At 37.5% G+C, this 19,262-nt stretch overlaps 2 protein-coding genes across 2 annotated transcripts in view; one reads left to right on the forward strand and one right to left on the reverse strand.

Annotated features, from left to right (window-relative positions):
- The window catches only part of LOC127951071 (corticotropin-releasing factor receptor 2), a 125,377-nt gene that overhangs the window by 33,537 nt on the left and 72,578 nt on the right, over nucleotides 1-19,262 (reverse strand). The window contains exons 8-10 of the mRNA XM_052548704.1: nucleotides 18,829-18,901; nucleotides 18,252-18,337; nucleotides 7,934-8,069 (exon numbers count right to left, since the gene is read on the reverse strand). Coding sequence (XP_052404664.1) covers nucleotides 7,934-8,069; nucleotides 18,252-18,337; nucleotides 18,829-18,901 — 295 coding nt within the window. The remainder of the gene's footprint in view (nucleotides 1-7,933; nucleotides 8,070-18,251; nucleotides 18,338-18,828; nucleotides 18,902-19,262) is intronic.
- Nucleotides 10,553-14,472, forward strand: LOC127951075 (uncharacterized). Its single transcript, XM_052548708.1, has 2 exons — nucleotides 10,553-10,675; nucleotides 10,738-14,472. The coding sequence occupies exon 2, from the start codon at nucleotides 10,769-10,771 to the stop codon at nucleotides 11,417-11,419; it is 651 nt and encodes a 216-aa protein (XP_052404668.1). The 5' UTR covers nucleotides 10,553-10,675; nucleotides 10,738-10,768; the 3' UTR covers nucleotides 11,420-14,472.

Below are 19,262 nucleotides of genomic sequence, written 5' to 3' on the forward strand. Positions count from 1 at the left end.
TTTATTTTTTATTTATTTTTTATTAAATTATATGAAAGGAAGTAAAGGAGGCTCCCTTTATAATTACTGAAGTTGTCAATTATTTGGTTGGCCACCTACTGTAACAATATCAGTTTCCACCATGCAGAGCTATTTCGAAAATGGTTTCAGGCTCATCCACAGTTCAAGAGTCTCAATTTTATACCATATTCCTCTTTCCTCAATCAAATAGAGTAATACTACTCTGCATGGAGGTGTAAGGCTTGCAGTGACAATTTAGAAGCAATGTTAAGCCTGGATTTGTCATGCAACAAGGTTTTTTACCCACAGTGCTAAGGATAGGTAAGGTAAGGATATTCATTGTGATGTTGATGAAAATTTATGGCCAAACGTTGAAGGCAGGTTTGATTCAGTAACATGCATTTTAAATTATCTCCATTTAAAAAAACCACAGTATTTTTGTGAAAACACTCAAACATTTTTTTTTCAGCATACAATGCTTTTTAAAATTTGCTTTGGTCACTTCTTACTTTATGGCTTTTGTCAGCTTGTTTCGCTAATGTAAGTGTAATTTTGATTGTGATAGCTGTGTATACCATATTATGCCATATTATGGTCTGGGGCTATTTGGAACTGTGTTTGTATTTACATATTTGCTTCAATGTGGTCGTCTTGTTTTAAATGTGATATACTATAGCTGTTCACATGACTGACTTTGCTAACAGGTGTAATCAATTGGAACTTGAATCTGAGCACTTACTGAGCTGTTGCCTTTGCATTTACTGTATGTGTGTTTGCCTGATGAAGGTCTTCGACCGAAACATTGCCACTTGTAACTTTTACATTTACGTTTTCATTTAGTCATTTAGCAGATGCTTTTATCCAAAGTGACTTACAAATGCGAACAGTGGAAGCAATCAAAAACAACAAAAGGAGCAATGATATATAAGTGCTAACAAGTCTCAGTTAGCTTAAACAAAGTTCACGTAGCAAGGACTTTTAAATAATATAATAAATAAAAAGAAAACAGATAAAATAGAAAAAGAATAAAGAATTAATTAATTAAGAAAGAAAGAAAGGAAGAAAGAAAGAAAGAAAGAAAGAAAGAAAGAAAGAAAGAAAGAATAATCAACCTTTCTTGAATAAAGGGAGAATGACAGTGTCCAGATCTTTTTTTCTTATTATTTGATTTACCATGGTCATGAATCCGGTCCATGGACTTCGATCTGTTCTCCACCAGAAGTCACTAATTCATCATATTGACTTTCTGACTACACTTATTGTTGCACATCACATTGTACTACATTTACCATACACCACTTCACTAATCATGTGCACACCAATTAGACACACTACTTAAGACACCGTCAGTTCCTGTTTCAGTTGCAAAGTATTGTTTTTGCATTTATCATTGCCATTGCCAGTAGCTAACTTACGGAGCCAACATGAATTTCCTAGCCTTGTCTTGATCTAACCCTAGTCCTTTTGTGTTCGGACCTTAGCCTTGTTTCCTGGATTCTCTCTCTTACCTAGCCCTGTTGTTTTATTGTTCGCTCCTGTCAGGACCTTTGCTCTGTACCTGGATCACTCTCTCGACTTGCCTTGCTTGATATCATACGCCTTCGACTGATCCCGCCTGTTTATTGGACTGCCTTTGCCCTGTCTTCAGTTCTCCTGTTCAGCATCGTTTGACTTCTGCCTATTTATTACCATTTCTTTTATTAAAGCTTGCAAGTTGGATCTGCAAGTCTCCTCTCTCCGTCATCTTGTTACAACCATATTATAATACAGTAACCACCACTGTTCGCTACTGAATTAACTGAAAGTACTAAACTGACGGAAGATAATGTTTCCATTAAATGTTAGAAACTATGCTTATGTTGAAATAAAAAAAATAAAATAAATAAAACCAGTATATATTCAGGTAGATTTTTTTTCCTGAACAAAACAGACTAAAAATATTAAAATTTTGAATTTTATATTACTTTGAGATTGATTTTGAATCCATGTGTCTAATGTAGAGAAATGTGTGTAGTGTTAGTGTGTACAGTGTAGTGTAACTGTGATATATAATTAAAACCTTCAATAATTTGGTGAATACATCTCAGATTTCCGTAACTGCATTTAAAGTCAGCATATAAAATTTTTTTCTGAAGTATCATGTTACACCAAAGACTGTACGTAGAAATGATCACAGTAATTTATAAGATTAATAATCTATTTTCATTTTACATGTGTTTTTAAATAAAAAATAAACATTAATAATCTACAAACCCCATTCCAAAAAAGTTGGGACACTTATTCATAATACAATATAGATGACATATCAAATGTTTAAAATAAGGGAAAAATAAGATGATTTTAAATTCTGTGGCATTAACACATCTCAAAAAAGTTGGGACAAGGCCATGTTTAACACTGTGTGGCATCCCCTCTTCTTTTTATAACAGTCTGTAAACGTCTGGGGACTGAGGAGACAAGCTGCTCAAGTTTAGGAATAGGAATGTTGTCCCATTCTTGTCTAATACAGGTTTCTAGTTGCTCAAGTGTCTTAGGTCTTCTTTGTCACATCTTCCTCTTTATGATGCACAAAATGTTTTCTATGGGTGAAAGATCTGGACTGCAGGCTGGCCATTTCAGGACCCGGATCCTTCTTTGCAGCCATGATGTTGTAATTGATGCAGCATGTGGTCTGGCATTGTCATGATGGAAAATACAAGGTCTTCCCTGAAAGAGACGACGTCTGGATGGGAGCATATGTTGTTCTAGAACTTGGATATACCTTTCAGCATTGATGGTGCTCATCTTTCCAGATGTGTAAGCTGCCCATGCCACACACACTCATGCAACCCGTGTGGATTCGTCTGACCACAGAACAGTTTTCCACTTGGCCACAGTCCATTTTAAATAAAATAAAATAAAATAAAATAAAATAAAATAAAATAAAATAAAATAAAATAAAATAAAATTAAATTAAATTTAAATTTAAATTATATTAATGCATTTAGCAGACGCTTTTATCCAAAGCGACTTCAGGCTATCAATTTTTTACCTATCATGTGTTCCCGGGGAATTGAACCCCCAACTTTGCACTTGATAACGTAATGCTCTACCAGTTGAACTACAGGAACACTTTTAAATGAGCCTTGTCCCGGAGAAAACACCTGCGCTTCTGGATCATGTTTAGATATGGCTTCTTTTTTTACCTATAGAGTTTTAGCCCGCAACGGTGAATGGCACTGTAGACTGTGTTCACCGACAATGTTTTCTGGAAGTATTCCTGAGCCCATGTTGTGATTTCCATTACAGTATCATTCCTGTATGTGATGCAGTGCTGTCTAAGGGATGAAGATCACGGGCATCCAGTATGGTTTTCCGGCCTTGACCCTTACATACAGAGATTGTTCCAGATGCTCTGAATCTTTGGATGATATTATGCACTGTAGATGATGATAACTTCAACTGCCACTCTATGAGGCTCTTTTTATACCCAAAAATTCTACCAAAATACTGCTTCAGTGCGGTGCAGCATGGAGGTGATCAGTCTGTGGCACTGATGAGGCGTTAATGAAGCCCTGGTTGCTTTGATAGCGGTCTTCAGCTCCTCTGTAATGTTTGTCAGATGTTACTTATCTTCCTCTTCATAATACCACATAGATTCTCTGTGAGGCTCAGGTCAAGTGAGTTGGCTGGCCAATCAAGCACAGTAATATTATGGTCTGCAAACCACTTGGAAGTGGTTTTGGCACTTTGGGCAGGTGCTAAATTCCTGCTGCAAAATGAAATCATTATCTCCATCAAGCTTGTCAGCAGATGGAAGCATAAAGTGCTCCAAACCATCCTGGTTGATGGCTGCACTGACTTTTGACTTTATAAAACACAATGGACCAGTCAAAGACTCTGACCTCAGACACGTCACACTGGACTTTGGATTCTGTGCATCTCCAGTCTTCCTCCAGACTCCAGAGTTTGATTTCCAAATGAAATGCTAAATTTACTTTCATCTGAAAAGAGTCCAGTTCTTTTTCTCCTTACCCCAGGTGAAATGCTTCTGCCATTTTTTTCTGGTTCAGGAGTGGCTTGGTTCTAGGAATGTGACAGCTATAGCCCTTTTCTTGAAGACTTCTGAATATATTTTGATACAGCACTCTGTGAAATCTTACTGCTATAGATATTGTACCTCAAAGTGATGATATTACAGACCATTTCCTTTTATCGTGCATGCTGCGTATAACTGATATTAACTATATGTCGCAGCGATACCGTCTGGGCAGAACTATTGTTCCAGCCACCAAAGAAAGATTCGCAAATAACCTGCCTGATCTATCTCAACTGCTATTTGTACCCAAAAATACACATGAATTAGACGAAATTACTGACAACATGGGCACTATTTTCTCTAATACATTAGAAGTTGTTGTTGAAAAACGTACTGTACCATGGTATAACAGTAATACTCATTCTCTCAAGAAAGTAACTCGTAGTGTTGAATGCAAATTGAGAAAAACTAACTTAGAAGTTTTTAGAATTGCATGGAAAAACAGTATGTCCAGCTATAGACAGGCTCTAAAAACTGCTAGGGCAGAGCATATACACAAACTCATTGAAAATAACCAAAACAATCCAAGGTTTTTATTTAGCACAGTGGCTAAGTTAACAAATTACCAGACGCCACCTGATTCAAATATTCCACCAACGTTAAATAGTAATGACTTTATGAATTTCTTCACTGATAAAATAGATAACATTAGAAATACAATAGCGAATGTAGATTCTACAGCGTCTAACACTTCAGTTTCATCCATCGCACCCAAAGATAAACTGCAGTGCTTTACAACCATAGGACAGGAAGAGCTAAATAAACTTATCACTGTATCTAAACCAACAACATGTTTATTAGATCCTGTACCCACTAAATTACTGAAAGAGCTGTTACCTGTAGCCGAAGAACCGCTTTTCAATATCATTAACTCGTCGTTATCTTTAGGTCACATCCCAAAACCATTCAAGCTGGCGGTTATCAAGCCTCTTATTAAGAAACCAAAACTAGATCCTAGTGTACTGGCAAATTATAGGCCTATTTCAAATCTTCCATTTATGTCTAAAATTTTAGAAAAAGTTTTGTCTGCTCAACTGAGCTCCTTCCTGCATAAAAATTATCTGTATGAAGAGTTTCAGTCAGGTTTTAGGCCCCACCATAGCACAGAAACTGCACTTGTTAAAATTACAAATGACCTGCTCCTTGCGTCAGACCAAGGCTGCATCTCATTTCTAGTCTTACTTGATCTTAGTGCTGCGTTCGACACCATAGATCATGACATACTCATAGATCGAGTACAAAACTATACAGGTATTCAAGGGCAGGCTCTAAGATGGTTTAGATCCTACCTGTCCGATCGCTACCATATTGTTTACTTAAATGGGGTGTCATCTCATTTATCATCAGTAAAATATGGAGTGCCACAAGGATCCTTCCTAGGTCCCCTTCTATTTTCAATATACATGTTGCCCCTTGGTAATATTATTAGAAAATACGGAATTAGCTTCCACTGTTATGCTGATGATACTCAGCTATATATCTCAACGAGACCAGATGAAACTTCCCAATTATCTAAGCTAACAGAGTGTGTTAAAAATGTAAAAGATTGGATGACAAATAATTTTCTCCAATTAAATTCAGATAAGACAGAGATACTAATTATTGGACCAAAAAACACTACACAGAATCTTGTAGATTACAATCTGCAACTAGACGGATGTACTGTTACTTCCTCTACAGTCAGAAATCTGGGTGTTACATTAGACAGCAATTTGTCTTTTGAAAATCATATTTCCAATGTTACAAAAACTGCATTCTTCCATCTTAGAAACATTGGCAAGCTACGAAACATGTTATCTGTTTCTGATGCAGAAAAGCTAGTTCATGCATTCATGACCTTTAGACTGGACTATTGTAATGCACTTCTAGGTGGTTGTCCTGCTTCGTCAATAAACAAGCTACAGGTAGTCCAAAATGCAGCAGCTAGAGTCCTTACGAGGTCAAGAAAATAAGATCATATTACCCCAATTTTACAGTCTCTGCACTGGCTACCTATCAAGTTCCGTATCAGTTACAAATTATCATTACTTACCTATAAGGCCCTAAATGGTTTAGCTCCTGCGTACCTAACTAGCCTTCTACCACGCTAAAACCCATCACGCTCCCTAAGGTCACAAAACGCTGGACTTTTGGTAGTTCCTAGGATAGCAAAGTCCACTAAATGAGGTAGAGCTTTCTCACAGTTGGCTCCCAAACTCTGGAATAGCCTTCCTGATAATGTTCGGGGTTCAGACACACTCTCTCTGTTTAAATCTAGATTAAAAACCCATCTCTTTCGCCAAGCATTCGAATAATGTATCTTTTAAATTGTGAGTGTAGTTGCATCTGATCAAAGGTGCATTTTTATTCATTAGCTTGGGTTAAACTAATTTTACTTTGTTGGATCAGCAGCTATGCTAATGATGTCTCTATTTTGTTTCTATGTTTCGCCACAAGCTCCAGTCTGGTTCCAGAACACCTGAGAAGAGATGATGCTGACCCTCAGAGGACCTCAGATGATGCTAACCCTGAATCAACAAACAGAACTAACAATTATTGCTAAATGTGTGACTGAATCATATAATAACTTAATTAATAATATTGATAGTTCATCATCTAGCTGACTACGTCTTGTATTATTATTATTATTTTTATTTTTTCTAAAATCCTGTCAAATGTGCACAAACTACTAGCTACTACTAAATATTGTAGAAACATAATTTTCTGTAAAGTTGCTTTGTAACGATTTGTTTTGTAAAAAGCGCTATACAAATGAACTTGAATTGAATTTAATTTAATTGAACAGCCAGCCCTTTCAGCAACAACCTTCTGTGGCTTACTCTCCTTTTAGAGGGTGTTAATGTCAAGTCAGTAGTCTTTCCCATAATTGTGGTTGCATGTTCTAAACTAGCCCAAGAAGTACCCTGTATTTAAACTAAAAAATAATCAACCTAATCAAGCTCAAAATGGAATATCTAAATTTTTTGAGATACTGATTTTTTAATTTTCCTAAGATGTAAGTCATAACCTCAGATTTAAAACATGAAAACTCTTAAATATTTCAGTTTGTGCGCAATTAATCTAGAATATAAGTTTGCTTTTTTTAATTAAATTACAAAAAATAAAGACCCTTTTTAGATGCACCTGTATATTTTAGCAGAGCATTTAACAATGTAATAATAACCATTCCAAACATAGCTAACTGCAATTTCAGGTGAAAGCCTACACACATGTCCTGTTTCAGTCTTGCTATATTTCGGTTTCTTTCAGGGATGTCTCATAAATAATTTTCTCATAAATAATTTTCTTTGGAAAAATGGATCTAGGAAGACAAGATGGTTGGGAAATAATATTGGCAGGAAAAGGGAGGACAAGAACCCCCACATTCCTACACTTGTTGCTGATTGCACTATATATTTGTGTTTGTTATTGTTATTATTATCATCACTCCAGTCCTGAATATCAGGATTGTTTTTATCTTTTCACAAGACAACTGCTATAAGCAAAAATACAGAAATATTATAAATAAATAATATAATTCATTCCTGTTACACAATATGCTTTACTACAATAAAGTGAAAATTAGTGTTATTGTTATTCTATAATGCTTTCTTAATAATAATAGTTTCCAATGAGTTTTTGACATATGATTAACTGACCAAAATACATGTTGGTAACACAGACTGAATGAAGTCATGTTTGTAACATATACTTAAAAGAAAAAGGCTTTAGTTTTGGTCAGCTATAAGGTACTTAAATTTAAAGCAAGGGAATCCTTTTTTCACCAACATTTTCTCTGAACTGCAGTTCAAGAAATGTGTGAGAGAGAGCAAGATAGGCATTAAGATCTCTGTGCAGACATAATGTATCACTGACCTGAAAGGACTGTAGAAATGAGTTGAAATATATAAACACAATTTGAGATATGTCATCCTCGCCTGGGTTCACAAAGAACAGCATGTATGTGATACCAAGTAAAGGCAGAAGCACTAGAGTGGCCTTCACCGCTTTCCTGCAGTCACAGTAAGAGAGAAAAACAGGGAAGGAGAGGAGTAAAACAATTATTAGATTTATAGCACATAACTAATTTGACACATTTTCTAACTTCAACTCTGGAGTCTCATTACTTTTTAAAATTTTGAGAAAATGTATCAAAACTATTAGCCATGTCAATAATAACAAATTCACACCAATCAGGGCTTTAATATATTTAAACTACTTTCAGATGTCCCAAATTTAACATGGTTACAGACCATATAAAATGTACCACTCATAAGTATAAAGGTTCTAAAAAGGTTTTTTGTAGCGATGCAATAGAAGAGCAATTTTGGTTCCCCAAATAACCTTTCAGTTGTTAGTTCTTAAAATAAAAATAAAAATTTCTTAGTGCGAGGAACGCTTTTATAATCTAAATCTTTTTTCCAAGGAACTTTTAAATGGCAATGGAAAAATTACTATGGAAAGATTCCATGGATGTCAAAGTTTCTTCATGGAACCCTCAATACTAATAAAGAACCTTTATTCTTAAGAGTATATAGTGTAACATTTCAACATCTGAAGACTAGGTCCATCAAAGGTACATAAAAACATGGAGTTCCTGCTCTCCCTGTGATCAGGTGTGAACTGCAGAACAGCAGCTGAATTCTGATTATTTTCGCTATAATGACTGTGTGCCAGAGACATCATGCTCCAATAAGCTCTTCAAATTGAATAATTTCCATTCCATTACAAACCATTAATTTCTTGTTACCCTTCAATACAGTAGGTTGTCTAATTTGGCCTCTTAACAAATGAGGACAAAATATGACAGCCAGCAGAATAGAAAATGCTCACACTTGTCTTTTTGTGTCATTGTGCCTCTTCAGAGCTGCCTAATTCAAACCCTGCCCTATTTACATATGTAAACTCAAGACACCTCTGTACACTGAAAACACCTTTTTTGTGATGGGTTATATCATGTTTCCCTTGAATCTTCTGAACCCCACCACACAAATTACATCTACCTTGGCAAAACCCCCCTTTTTTGTATGAATATGGGAATGCATGTGTTCATGTGTTAACTTAGTTTATAAAGTAAATTAGTTGTGTTTTGTGTTTACAAGTTAATGTACTGCCACTTTAAAGAGATCAAAGTGGCAAAGAGGAATTATTCTGAAAAAATAAGGACTCAGTTCACTTCCAACGACTCTGCATCAGTGTGGAAAAGTCTAAAGAAGATCACCAATTACAAGACACCACCCCCCAGCACTGTGGAGAATCAACGACTGGCAGACGATCTGAACGAGTTTTACTGCAGGTTTGAAAGAACACCCATCACCTGCCCTGAACGCCTCCCCACACAACCATTCACACCCTTCACAACTCCTGCATCCAGCCCTGAATGCCTTTCCAAACAAACGTTCACACCATTAACAGCTCCTGCAACCCATCCTGAACACCTCTCCAATCAAGCACTCTCACCAATCACACCTCCTGCATCCCCCCTCCCAGGTGGGGCACCTGCAATTCAGATCAGCGAGGATGCGGTGCGCCAGGTCTTCCGGAAGCAGAAAAGGAAAAAAGCACCAGGCCCAGATTGTGTTACACCAGCCTGTCTGAAATCCTGTTCTGACTAGCTGGCCCCCATCTTCACACGGATCTTCAACAGATCGCTGGAACTGTGCGAAGTCCCTTCATGCTTCAAACGCTCCACCATCATCCCCATCCCAAAGAAATCCAAAATTACAGGACTAAATGACTACAGGCCTGTGGCTCTAACATCTGTAGTCATGAAGTCATTTGAAAGACTGGTGCTGGCCCACCTGAGGGACATCACTGGGCCCTTGCTGGATCCTCTTCAGTTTGCCTACAGAGCAAACAGGTCTGTGGACGATGCAGTAAACATTGGACTGCATTATGTTCTGCAACACCTAGACAGACCGGGGACTTATGTGAGGATCCTGTTTGTGGACTTCAGCTCGGCCTTCAACACGATCATCCCAAACCTCCTCCTGCCCAAACTAAATCAGCTCTCCGTGCCCACCTCCGTCTGTCAGTGGATCAACAGTTTCCTGACAGACAGGCAGCAGCTAGTGAGGCTGGGAAAATACACATCCAGCACCCGTACAATCAGCACCGGAGCTCCCCAGGGCTGTGTTCTCTCCCCACTGCTCTTCTGTTGACGTCTGTTGTTGACGGCTGTACTACGTTTGAGCTCCGTCACTATATTCTTTTCATTTACTATTTTTAACTTAAAAATCAATTTTATACATCATTGTTTCCGTTTATATAACGCGTGAATATATCCTCTATTGTACTCTACAACAAAAACAATCAGAGCGCCTCGCTATCACTAGTTTTATTTTGATCTCCCGGGTCCGCTATTAGCTTTTAGCCAGTTAGCATCAGCAAGCGTGGTTGCTGCTAACTGCGCTTACATTGCTAATACTCTATTCTCACACATTACCACTGCTGTACTCACTGTTGCTTGCTTTAATGGCGGATGAATGTCTCCACTCTGTGCAGCTCGAGCTCGAGGCCGTGGGGAAGCAGATTCGCGACCTGGAACAGAAGCAGGCCCAGCTGAGAGAGCGGAGAGCCGCGCTGGAATCATCCCGGGCTGACGCTCACAAGTCCGGGGTAAGTATACAGCGTACTGTTAACAGTCCCACCACGTCTACTCCGTGTGTTTCTCTGCGCAGGCCCGGTGCACCCAGGACGCGATCTTCCCAGATGTCCTTCACTGCGACGCCGGGACACCACGGACCCTGGGTGCATCCACAGCGGAGGACGCGAGCTGGGTCCCGGGCGACTACTTCTCCCCCTCCTGCCTTCGAGATCTCCATCCAGAACCGCTTCGCTCCCCTCCGCGAGACAGGACGCGACGCTGTGATCATCGGAGACTCCATCGTCCGACACGTAAGTGCTACGTTAGCCGAAGGTAAAGTGCACACTCATTGTTTGCCTGGTGCTCGTGTTCTCGATGTTTCTGCGCAGATACCCGCGATCCTGAAGGACGGCGAGAGCCCCAGAGCGGTCGTGCTTCACGCCGGAGTTAACGACACCACGCTGCGGCAGACGGAGACGCTGAAGAGGGACTTCAGGAGCCTGATCGTGACGGTTCGCAGCACGACGCCCGCGGCGACGATCGTCGTGTCAGGACCACTGCCCACGTATCGACGAGGACACGAAAGGTTCAGTAGACTTTTTGCTTTAAATGAATGGTTGTTGTCATGGTGTAAAGAACAGAAACTGCTATTTGTTAATAACTGGAATCTTTTCTGGGAGCGTCCTAGACTGTTTCGCGCTGATGGATTACACCCCAGCAAAATTGGAGCGGAGCTTCTCTCTGACAGCATCTCCAGGACACTTCGCTCCATGTGACTAGTAAGACAATTCTCAAATAAGCATTATGATGAGTTTTGCTCCAACCGCTTAAATGCTAAAAGTACTTGCGCTGTAAAACCTATTAAGACTGTGTCTGTTCCCCGAATAGTGAGGTCAAAATATAAATATAATGTAGGATCTAGAAAAAATCTTATCGTTATTAAACCAGAAAAATGTAAAGTAAATGAACAAAAACATTTTTTAAAGTTTGGGCTCATAAATATTAGATCACTCGCACCAAAAGCAGTTATTGTAAATGAAATGATCACCGATAATAGTTTTGATTTACTCTGCTTGACTGAAACCTGGCTAAAACCAAATGATTATTTTGGTCTAAATGAGTCTACTCCACCAAACTACTGTTATAAGCATGAGCCCCGTCAGACTGGTCGTGGCGGGGGTGTTGCAACAATATATAGTGATATTCTCAATGTTACCCAGAAAACAGGATACAGGTTTAACTCTTTTGAAATACTTCTGCTAAATGTTACTCTGTCAGACATGCAAAAGAAATCTAATGTATCTCTTGCTCTGGCTACTGTGTATAGACCACCAGGGCCGTATACAGAATTCCTAAAATAATTTGCAGATTTCCTCTCAGACCTTCTAGTTACAGTTGATAAGGCGCTAATCATGGGAGATTTTAATATTCACGTTGATAATGCAAATGATACATTAGGACTTGCGTTTACTGACCTAATAAACTCCTTTGGAGTCAAGCAAAATGTCACCGGGCCCACTCATCGTTTTAATCATACACTAGATTTAATTATATCGCATGGACTCGATCTTACTGCTATAGATATCGTACCTCAAAGTGATGATATTACAGACCATTTCCTTGTATCGTGCATGCTGCGTATAACTGATATTAACTATATGTCGCAGCGTTACCGTCTGGGCAGAACTATTGTTCCAGCCACCAAAGAAAGATTCGCAAATAACCTGCCTGATCTATCTCAACTGCTAATTATACCCAAAAATACACACGAATTAGACGAAATTATTGACAACATGGGCACTATTTTCTCTAATACATTAGAAGCTGTTGCCCCAATCAAATTGAAAAAAGTTAGAGAAAAACGTACTGTACCATGGTATAACAGTAATACTCACTCTCTCAAGAAATTAACTCGTAGTCTTGAACGCAAATGGAGAAAAACTAACTTAGAAGTTTTTAGAATTGCATGGAAAAACAGTATGTCCAGCTATAGACAGGCTCTAAAAACTGCTAGGGCAGAGCATATACACAAACTCATTGAAAATAACCAAAACAATCCAAGGTTTTTATTTAGCACAGTGGCTAAGTTAACAAATTACCAGACGCCACCTGATTCAAATATTCCACCAACGTTAAATAGTAATGACTTTATGAATTTCTTCACTGATAAAATAGATAACATTAGAAATACAATAGCGAATGTAGATTCTACAGCGTCTAACACTTCAGTTTCATCCATCGCACCCAAAGATAAACTGCAGTGCTTTACAACCATAGGACAGGAAGAGCTAAATAAACTTATCACTGTATCTAAACCAACAACATGTTTATTAGATCCTGTACCCTCTAAATTACTGAAAGAGCTGTTACCTGTAGCCGAAGAACTGCTTCTCAATATCATAAACTCGTCGTTAACTTTAGGACACGTCCCAAAACCATTCAAGCTGGCGGTTATCAAGCCTCTTATTAAGAAACCAAAACTAGATCCTAGTGTACTGGCAAATTATAGGCCTATTTCAAATCTTCCATTTATGTCTAAAATTTTAGAGAAAGTTGTGTCTGCTCAATTGAGCACCTTCCTGCATAAAAATGATCTGTATGAAGAATTTCAGTCAGGTTTCAGGCCCCACCATAGCACAGAAACTGCACTTGTTAAAATTACAAATGACCTGCTCCTTGCGTCAGACCAAGGCTGCATCTCATTTCTAGTCTTACTTGATCTTAGTGCTGCGTTCGACACCATAGATCATGACATGCTCATAGATCGATTACAAAACTATACAGGTATTCAAGGGCAGGCTCTAAGATGGTTTAGATCCTACCTGTCCGATCGCTACCATATTGTTTACTTAAATGGGGAGTCATCTCATTTATCATCAGTAAAATATGGAGTGCCACAAGGATCCGTCCTAGGTCCCCTTCTATTTTCAGTATATATGTTGCCCCTTGGTAATATTATTAGAAAATACGGAATTAGCTTCCACTGTTATGCTGATGATACTCAGCTATATATCTCAACGAGACCAGATGAAACTTCCCAATTATCTAAGCTAACAGAGTGTGTTAAAAATGTAAAAGATTGGATGACACAGAATTTTCTCCAATTAAATTCGGATAAGACAGAGATACTAATTATTGGACCAAAAAACACTACACAGAATCTTGTAGATTACAATCTGCAACTAGACGGATGTACTGTTACTTCCTCTACAGTCAGAAATCTGGGTGTTACATTAGACAGCAATTTGTCTTTTGAAAATCATATTTCCAATGTTACAAAAACTGCATTCTTCCATCTTAGAAACATTGCCAAGCTACGAAACATGTTATCTGTTTCTGATGCAGAAAAGCTAGTTCATGCATTCATGACCTCTAGACTGGACTATTGTAATGCACTTCTAGGTGGTTGTCCTGCTTCGTCATTAAACAAGCTACAGGTCGTCCAAAATGCAGCAGCTAGAGTCCTTACCAGGTCAAGAAAATATGATCATATTACCCCAATTTTACAGTCTCTGCACTGGCTACCTATTAAGTTCCGTATCAGTTACAAACTTTCATTACTTACCTATAAGGCCCTAAATGGTTTAGCTCCAGCGTACCTAACTAGCCTTCTACCACGTTACAACCCATCACGCACCCTAAGGTCACAAAACGCTGGACTTTTGGTCGTTCCTAGGATAGCAAAGTCCACTAAAGGAGGTAGAGCTTTCTCACATTTGGCTCCCAAACTCTGGAATAGCCTTCCTGATAATGTTCGGGGTTCAGACACACTCTCTCTGTTTAAATCTAGATTAAAAACACATCTCTTTCGCCAAGCATTCGAATTTTTAACTGTGAGTGTAGTTGCATCTGTTCAAAGGTGCATTTTTATTCATTAACTTGGGTTAAACTAATTTTACTTTGTTGGATCAGCAGCTATGCTAATGATGTCTGTATTTTGTTTCTATGTTTCGCCACGGGATTTACATCCCGTGGTAACTAGGATTTAAACAAGCTCCAGTCTGGATCCAGAACACCTGAGAAGAGATGATGCTGACCCTCAGAGGACCCCAGATGATGCTACCTTGAATCAACAAACAGAACTAACAATTATTGCTAAATGTGTCACTGAATCATATAATAACTTAATTAATAATATTGATAGTTCATCGTCTAGCTGACTACGTCTTATATTATTATTATTATTATTTTTATTTTTTCTAAAATCCTGTCAAATGTGCACAAACTACTAGCTACTACTAAATATTGTAGAAACATAATTTTCTGTAAAGTTGCTTTGTAACGATTTATTTTGTAAAAAGCGCTATACAAATAAACTTGAATTGAATTCTCCCTGTACACTAATGATTGCACATCTAAGGACCCCTCTGTCAAGCTCTGTCAAGTTTGCAGACGACACCACACTCATCGGCCTCATCCAGGACGGTGACGAGTCTGCTTACAGACAGGAGGTAAAAGAGCTGGCTGTCTGGTGCAGTTTCAACAACCTGGAGCTTAACACCCTCAAAACAGTGGAGATGATCGTGGACTTCAGGAGAGACGCCTCTGCACTCCCCCCACTCACCATCATGAACAGCACTGTGACTGCAGTGGAGTCATTCAGGTTCCTGGGAACCACCATCTCTCAGGACCTGAAGTGGGACATTCACATTGACTCCATCCTAAAAAAGGCCCAGCAGAGGTTGTACTTCCTTCACCAGCTGAGGAAGTTTAACCTGCCACAGGAGCTGCTGAAACAGTTCTACTCCACCATCATTGAATCCATCCTCTGCACTTCAGTAACTGTCTGGTTCAGCTCAGCTTCTAAATCTGACCTCAGAAGACTACAGAGGGTAGTCCGGACTGCTGAGCGAATCATCGGTACAACCCTCCCTTCTATTCAAGAACTGTACTTATCCAAAGCGAGCAAAAGGGCTGTCAAAATCACTCTGAACCCCTCACATCCAGCACACTCCCTCTTTGAACTGTTGCCATCTGGTCGACGCTACAGAGCACTGAGCACTAGAACAACCAGACACAGGACCACTTTCTTCCCTCAGGCAATCCATCTTATGAACAGCTGATAATAACTGTGGAACACACTACACTTTATATTTATATACACATACACTTATTTATCTAACACACATACTTAGTATACACTTACATTTTGCACATAATATACATGTACATACATAACTGCATTTTGTAATATACCTGCCTACAATTGTCAATTTGTATATTGTCATTCACTATCTACTTATTTGTATTTTTTATTCTTTTATTATGTGTTTTATGTTCTGTCGCTGTCATTCTGTTGTACTGCGGAGCTTCTGTCACGAAAACAAATTCCTCGTATGTGTAAACATACCTGGCAATTAAGCTCATTCTGATTCTGATGTCTTATACTGCCGATCTTGTTATTGTGCTAATAAATAGTGTTTTCACTATATTTTGTATTTTAATATCCATTGCATTAAATCCAGTTCATTGCTGGCCGACTCAGTGATCAGCCTTAAAACACTGATTCTGTCCAAATTCTCTATGAAATCTTCTCTTTGAGCTAAATTACCCTGTTTCCCTTACACTAATTAGAAGTACAAAATGAGGATTTGTAAAGAAGAATATCATAGGATTTCGATAGGAGCCAAGATGAGACTGGCTTTCCTTTGCTATAGTAAGGAACCTTTGCTTCCTTTGCTCCTGTTAACAAATGTTGGTTTTCACGAGACTCATCGGTGCATGCGCAATGCTGACCTCATACATGATTCCCCGGAACTACTTCCGTTTTATAACAGTGAGCGCAAGCTAGATTAAAGTGATTATTATGTTTTGAATATGGATATTTTTCTTACAAAAATGCATTGATTCACTACAGGAGGCCTGTATTCCCTCCCCGGAGCCATATGAGACACTTTTTTTTTCAGGGATGACCTTTATATTAAACTTCTCATGGGTCGATGGAGTGCAACACATGCTTAGTTGCATCAAACTGCTTGAATGATCAAAGACAATTTTTTTTAAATAACTCTGAATACTGAATACTGAAAAACTGAATTTGTCTGAAAGAAGAAAGTCAGATACACATAGGGTGTATTCAGGTTGAATACTTTTTGGCTGGCTTAATTTTTATTTTTGGCTGAACTAACCCTTTAAAAAAATTAAATACAAAGTGTGTGTGATGGAAACTATTTATGATTAAAGGAGTCTGTTTTTTTTTTTTTTTTTTTTTTTTTTGTAGTATGCCTACTGATATAGCCTTAAAAAGTAACTTGAATTAATGTAATTACATCATCTGAACTCACAATACCTTGATTTTTTATTAAAACGACATCACTAGTGCATCTTTCCTTTAATGTCAATGTATTATGGTTTGTGCAAGGAATATATAGGACCATGTATGCTGGGTTGAAAACGTCAAACAATAATACTAGTAACTTCAATGATATGAAGCATTCTTCTGAAGCAAAAGTAACCCACACATAAAAAGACAAAAAAAAATGGTGCTGTCATCCACTCTGCCAGCATTCTATGGAAAGTTTGCCACAGGTTAAGTACAAGTCATTGTTTTCTTTGGAAAATGTAAAAAATATAATTAACGTAAGTATGGGTTCTGCTGAAATCTGAAATCCAAGCAACAATGAAATCCTAATCTTTATTTTTATTTTTTTATTTTTTTTAAAGAAGATTAATTATACATAAGCTTGTCCTTAAGACTCAGTCTCACTCCATTAATGCTTTGCAAATGAAGTGAAATGCCACAGCAATGTTTGCAAATGCATTCTCAGCAAACTCAGATGAAAGGTCTCATTTTATTCCCTGCTTTGACTGAAGTAAGTATTGCCCTGAGATACATTCACACATTAGGATTTCATGCCAAAAGTTAAAAAAAAGTAAATCTAAAATGGTGACTTAAATAGTGGAAAAACCGAAAAACCCTGAAACTTTAAACCCTCAATCCTCAAAACCAAGTAACATGAAAGGTGACATGACAACATACTTATATAAAGATAAAGACTGGCTTTTTTGATTAGGTTTAGTACAGATAAAAGGTTTAGTGTCTAAAGAGGCATGCAGAGAAATCTAAATCACAATACGAAGTTAAAACACTTTAAGCAGATAGTTAGGTGCGGTCTTCCTTGATCTATGTAAGGCTTTTGGTAAACTAAGCCATAACAAACTCTTTTCTAAACGATCATATTTTAATTTCACAGTTAATGCAATGAAATAGATTTAGCTGTATCTGATTATGAGGAAACCTTTTTTTATCCTTAACAGTGGGGCTCCTCAGGGATCTGTCATTAAGCCTCTTTAGTTTGTACCTGAACGATTTTCATGATTCACATATATACAGACGACACTGAGATTCATATACATGCAATTTTTTTTTCTCATTTACATATTGTATAACATCATGGTCACAAGCAGGAAATTGCCACAAGCTTTTAAACGACATAGTGAGTAAATAAAAACATATATAAATAATGACAAAGCATTTCTTTTTGGGAGAACTATTCCTCTACTGAACATGAACAAGAAGATGAACATTTAATTTAGCCTAAGCAAACACATCTTACTGCTCTTGCGCTTCACAGTTATAGTGATCAATAGTTAGTTTAAGATCTTTACCTGTATTGTATTGTTTCAGATGTGGTCGAGGCCCTCAGCTTTGTCATTAAAATGCGCACAATGTTGAAAAGGAACACAAAATTTATCTATATCAGACAGAAAGAAAAGAGATGTAGGTCACTGATTGTATATTTTCTGAAATAGTTAGATTTTTCTGCACATAAAATGCAGACATTTAAAGCTGTGGAGAGCTCATAAAGACACTAATAGGTTTTGCCCCCGCAGAATGGCTTACATTAAATACTATTATCATGATGCTTTTACATAAAGAAAATAGAAAAGGTTAAACTTCTTATCTAGCAACAGGTCAATAATTATCTTAAAGCTCAAATGCTCTATCTGAAAAAAGCAGACATTGCTATCATATTAAAGCTGATATTCTAAAAAAGGACTGGCTGACTATTTGTTGATATTAATAATTCTTAAATTACATTTTAGCCATTTCAGTCTTTGTAATGGTTTGAGTTAATTTTAATTTTTGTTCACTTTCTTTGCAAATTCTTCAGACGGTTTCTCTATTTGCTGGAAGAACTGACAACCACAAATCAGAGATAATCAATATTAAAATAATACTTACAAGTAGAACTAAAATCACAGGCCCCTGATAAATGTAGTCTATGTACTTTCCAGGTTCCTTCCCAAACCAGCATCTGAAACACAAATATTTTGTTTAGTGTGTGGACAACTTATAGTTTACTGTTTATATATTACTTGTAGACTTTTAAAAAATGGTTCAATAAAATACCCCTTAAGCCATTAACACTATATTATACTCCTAGTACTATTCCTATACTAACTGCAAAAAAGAAAAAAAGAAAAAAAAAATTTGATATATTTTTTTTTGAAAAAAATATACTTTAACTTTACTTAAGTTTACTTGATAAAATAAATTTGAAGTGTACTTTTTTCTTTTTTCTATATTTTTTTGTTTTGGGTCCTATGAATTCTGTTATCAGACATATTTTCACTTTGTGGATGATAAAACAGTTGGCTTGAAGAAAGGATCTGAGT

The sequence above is a fragment of the Carassius gibelio genome, chromosome B2, assembly GCF_023724105.1.
Source record: "Carassius gibelio isolate Cgi1373 ecotype wild population from Czech Republic chromosome B2, carGib1.2-hapl.c, whole genome shotgun sequence".
Lineage (NCBI taxonomy): Eukaryota > Metazoa > Chordata > Actinopteri > Cypriniformes > Cyprinidae > Carassius > Carassius gibelio.